This window comes from Atta cephalotes, assembly GCF_000143395.1.
Source record: "Atta cephalotes unplaced genomic scaffold scaffold00009, whole genome shotgun sequence".
Taxonomy (NCBI): domain Eukaryota; kingdom Metazoa; phylum Arthropoda; class Insecta; order Hymenoptera; family Formicidae; genus Atta; species Atta cephalotes.
In genome coordinates, this window is record NW_012130073.1 from 1,234,492 (window position 1) to 1,238,529 (window position 4,038).

General features: G+C 33.6%; 1 protein-coding gene across 1 annotated transcript in view; it reads left to right on the forward strand.

Moving 5' to 3' along the window:
* Nucleotides 1–3,818, forward strand: part of LOC105627447 (72 kDa inositol polyphosphate 5-phosphatase) — a 6,768-nt gene extending 2,950 nt beyond the window's left edge. The window contains exons 2-6 of the mRNA XM_012208730.1: nucleotides 1,005–1,223; nucleotides 2,105–2,414; nucleotides 2,484–3,043; nucleotides 3,133–3,598; nucleotides 3,704–3,818. Of these exons, the coding sequence (XP_012064120.1) occupies nucleotides 1,005–1,223; nucleotides 2,105–2,414; nucleotides 2,484–3,043; nucleotides 3,133–3,598; nucleotides 3,704–3,818 (1,670 nt within the window). The remainder of the gene's footprint in view (nucleotides 1–1,004; nucleotides 1,224–2,104; nucleotides 2,415–2,483; nucleotides 3,044–3,132; nucleotides 3,599–3,703) is intronic.
* Nucleotides 3,819–4,038: the final 220 nt, after the last annotated feature.

Consider the following 4,038-nt stretch of genomic DNA (forward strand, 5'->3'; position numbering starts at 1 on the left):
CCCGTTATGATAAGCAAGTAGATCAGCATTAACGAAATAGTAAGCATTCAGAATAATGTTAATTTATTCTATAATAATGTGGAGGGAAAAGAGAAAAAAGATCTTCAGTTACCTCATATCTAATTTCAACTAAATGACACTCCTATTTTCCTATGCGCATTTTGCAATGTGATTTGATGATGCTCAGATGACCTTGAACATCCCCTCCATCTTTTACATTCTAAAGCATTCTATTCACTACATGGCACAGATAATGCTTCCAGTTGACGTGGAGTTAGTAAAGTATATCTTTGAGAGATACGTGCATGTGTTTTTCTTGATCAATGAGAGTATGAATAATCTACCGAAAATGTCGAACAAAAAAAGAAGGAAAAGTTTCCTTAACAAGTTACGTAGCATATTTAAGAAAAAAGACGAGTTAGAAGAACAATCAGATTTCCATAATAAGCAGAAAAAAATATTTGACGATAGGCAAACTGATGATATGGGAGGTGCATCTTGTAGTTCTGATCAAAAAATTGCAAAAGCTGTTGGCAGTGAAATTTGTGTAGCAATTTCAAGAAATAGTTTGTCTGAAAAAGAAACATATATTGATAAGAATTTATCAAAAAATTGTAAAAACGTAGATATTATAAAAAGTGAAAGTTTCAGGTTTCCTAATGTAGATGATGATATAAATGAAAAGAATCATCAGAACGTTACAAAAAATAAGCAGCTGAATTATAAATTAGGATCGGACAGACATATGAATACAAAAATTACTTTTCTAAATCAAGATAACGATATAATAAATTCTCGTTATCCAGGAGTTACTGGATTATCTTTAGGAGATACTGGGAAAGTGCATCATGATAATGGAACGAAAAGTTATAGTTCTGACTCTAAAAACGCAATATTACAATCTCTTAACAATACTAATATTACGAGCGGTACGCGTAAATTTTTAGTAAAGGAAACAAAGGTGATTTCTCAAGAGAGTAGTGAAGATAGTGACTTCTCTGCAGACTCAATGGAAGATTCATTCGAAGATTCTTCAGAAGATGAAAATGAACATCTGATTGAGTCTGAGAAAACTCAAAAATACTTTAAGGATGAGTACTTTACAAAGGGAAAATATATCACTTATTTCTTCTTGGAAATGGAACGGCAGTTATACAATCCTACAGATGTTTACAGTATGGTTCAGTATCATAATACTGATTGCGAAAAACCAGAAAAAAAAGGTACAAAATGATATACGAAATTTATACGGTGCTTAAAATGTATAACTCTTTCTGTTTTTGCTAGTATTTTACATTTTATTCTTACAAATTATTGAATTTTTTCTTCAAAGTTTTTTCTTTAGCATTATAATAAATTATTAAATTGGCAACATGTATTTTGCATATTTTAGCTCTGTTAAGAAACCGTATATACAATTATTTTATGTCTGGATTAGATTAGAAACATAATACATTTAACGCTGTGATGTTGTTCGTACGCAGCTATAATTGTTTGTATGTTACGTATCTCTATCTTTTCCTAATTAACTTAGATTACTAGAAAATATGTGTAAATACCTATATATTTTATAGGATGACTGTATGTAGGTTTTATATAGTTGTTTAAGTTAAATATAGGCTACGACTTATGTTAGATTTAAAACAAGTACAGTACTATTTAAAGTCAATTTGATAAATTGCTTGATTTAAATTCAAGTAACAATTGGTGCTGTTCTTTTTTCAAATATATTAATCAAATAACTAAATGGTTTTACTGATGTACATAAACAAATGTTTAATTTCAAAATACGAGTTCAAGATATTTTTATCTAGTCAATGATAACAAATCTTATCTAATTTCATCATATTACGAATCTGCACGTTTAGTGCCAAGATTGCAGTAGGCGGCAATTGAAACAATTTAGTTTCATTACAACGGAATGCTATAATTTGTTATGAAATTAATTTTTAGGCACGAAGTGTATTTGCTCCATCAATATATATGTTCTATGATGTATATTTTTTGCTTTCGAAAATGTAATGGATGATTCTTTCTTTTACGCAATTACAACGCATAATTTCCATTAATCTCACGCATAATGTATAATTTTAAATTGTTTCAGGTGAATATTCTTCCTCCGGATCGCTATCGCCGAGTATATCAGGACAATTACGTCGTAGATTGCTTCATAGGAGATCTGCGGATAACTTGATCGTAGACTCACCTACAAGTTCTATGAGACATTCTAGTCCAGATTCTATTAAAAGTGCACCGATCCAGCATAAGCCACGTTCAACGTCCCATGATGCGTTGTCTAAAAAGAATCGTTACTTTCGTCAAATGACAGGGGCGTCTATGGATAGCTTGGCAAAGCAATCATTACTTGCTGCACAAGTACTTAATTTAATTCCTACTCAGAAAGCACGGGAAAGGTATATTTTTCCTCAGAAAATTATCTGAAATGATTATTATCCGATTGCTAAAACCAATTGATTTTGTAGGAATTTTCTTCATGGAAGAATCGCTGCCAATTCCTTACTCGGACCAGTGGAACTTGAGAAAGTATTGCCTAATCGAGAATTAAAAATTTTTATCGGCACGTGGAATATGAATGGTCAGACTCCGCCAAAAGAATTGAACGATTTTATGTTGCCATCCGACATAGAGACTGTTCCCGATTTGTTAGCCATAGGAACACAAGAGTCATGTTCTGAACGACATGAGTGGGAGGCAGCTCTGCAAGAAACTGTCGGTCCTTCGCACGTGCTACTAACTAGTAGTAATCTCGGTACACTTCATCTTGCATTATTTATAAGACGAGACTTGATTTGGTTCTGTTCTATTCCGGAGGAGGATAACTTTTCAACGAGAACTGGAACAGCATTCAGAACGAAAGGCGCAGTAGCTATAGCTCTTATGATATTTGGCACTAGCTTTCTCTTTGTTACCGCTCATTTGACCGCACATCAAGACAAAGTAAAAGAACGGGTCAATGATATAAAGAGAATCGTCAGAAATCTTGATTTACCTAAAGAGCTACCTATCCGACACAAAAGCAAAGGTATTAATGTCGTTAAAGCTTTAATAGTCTTACGTTTTACATTGTATCTAATAAATATATATTGTTTATTTTTTATTTATTTATTATAGATGTAACTCAAAATTTCGATTGCGTGTTTTGGTGCGGTGATTTAAACTTCCGTCTAGCTCAACCGAGAGAGGAAGTGATTCAATGGATCACAAATACATGTTTTCCACAAGAATCACCGATAAACATGCGCAAAGATCAGTTGAAAAATATCCTAAACGAAGGCGCAGTGTTGCGTGGTTTCGAAGAAGCTCCAATTATGTTCCCTCCCACTTACAAATACGATCCGGGGACGCAGAATTTCGATTCTAGCAGCAAGCAACGCACTCCGGCGTACACCGACAGGATTCTTTTCAGAGGGAAAGGTCACACCAGAGGATACATTAGACGCGTTAGCCACGAGATTTCTAATTCTAAGGACGGGGTTATAGAATGCTTGATATATGATTCCGTTCCAAGTATGTGCACGTCGGATCACAAGCCAGTCTGGGGAGTCTTTAAAACCACATTGAGGCCGGGTATCGATACGTATGTGTCTGTTATTTATTGACGTTTGAAGAGATGATGGTCATATAGCTTGAATCCTTTTGTATGTATTAGATACAATCTATATATGCTGTTATTTATTTTTAGAATTCCACTTGGTGCTGGACTTTTCAATCGTGAAGTATATCTAGAAGGTATTAGAAGGCGCGCGGCGGCGATGGATGATTCTCTTGAAACTTCAAAAGTTTGTTCAATTCAATAAAGAAATTAGAAGCTATTGTGAGAATGTATCAGCAGAATGGGTAATGTATTTATAGATAAAGATTTGTTTTTTTATTATAATAGGCAGTATGAAAGAATGATCGCTTTGTATCATTCTTACAATAGATGTCACATTTCTTTTGTACGATTTATGTACTCTGTACGCTAAGTCTGTCCATTTTTATAGCGGTGACAAGAAATACTTTTTTAGTAAGATTTGT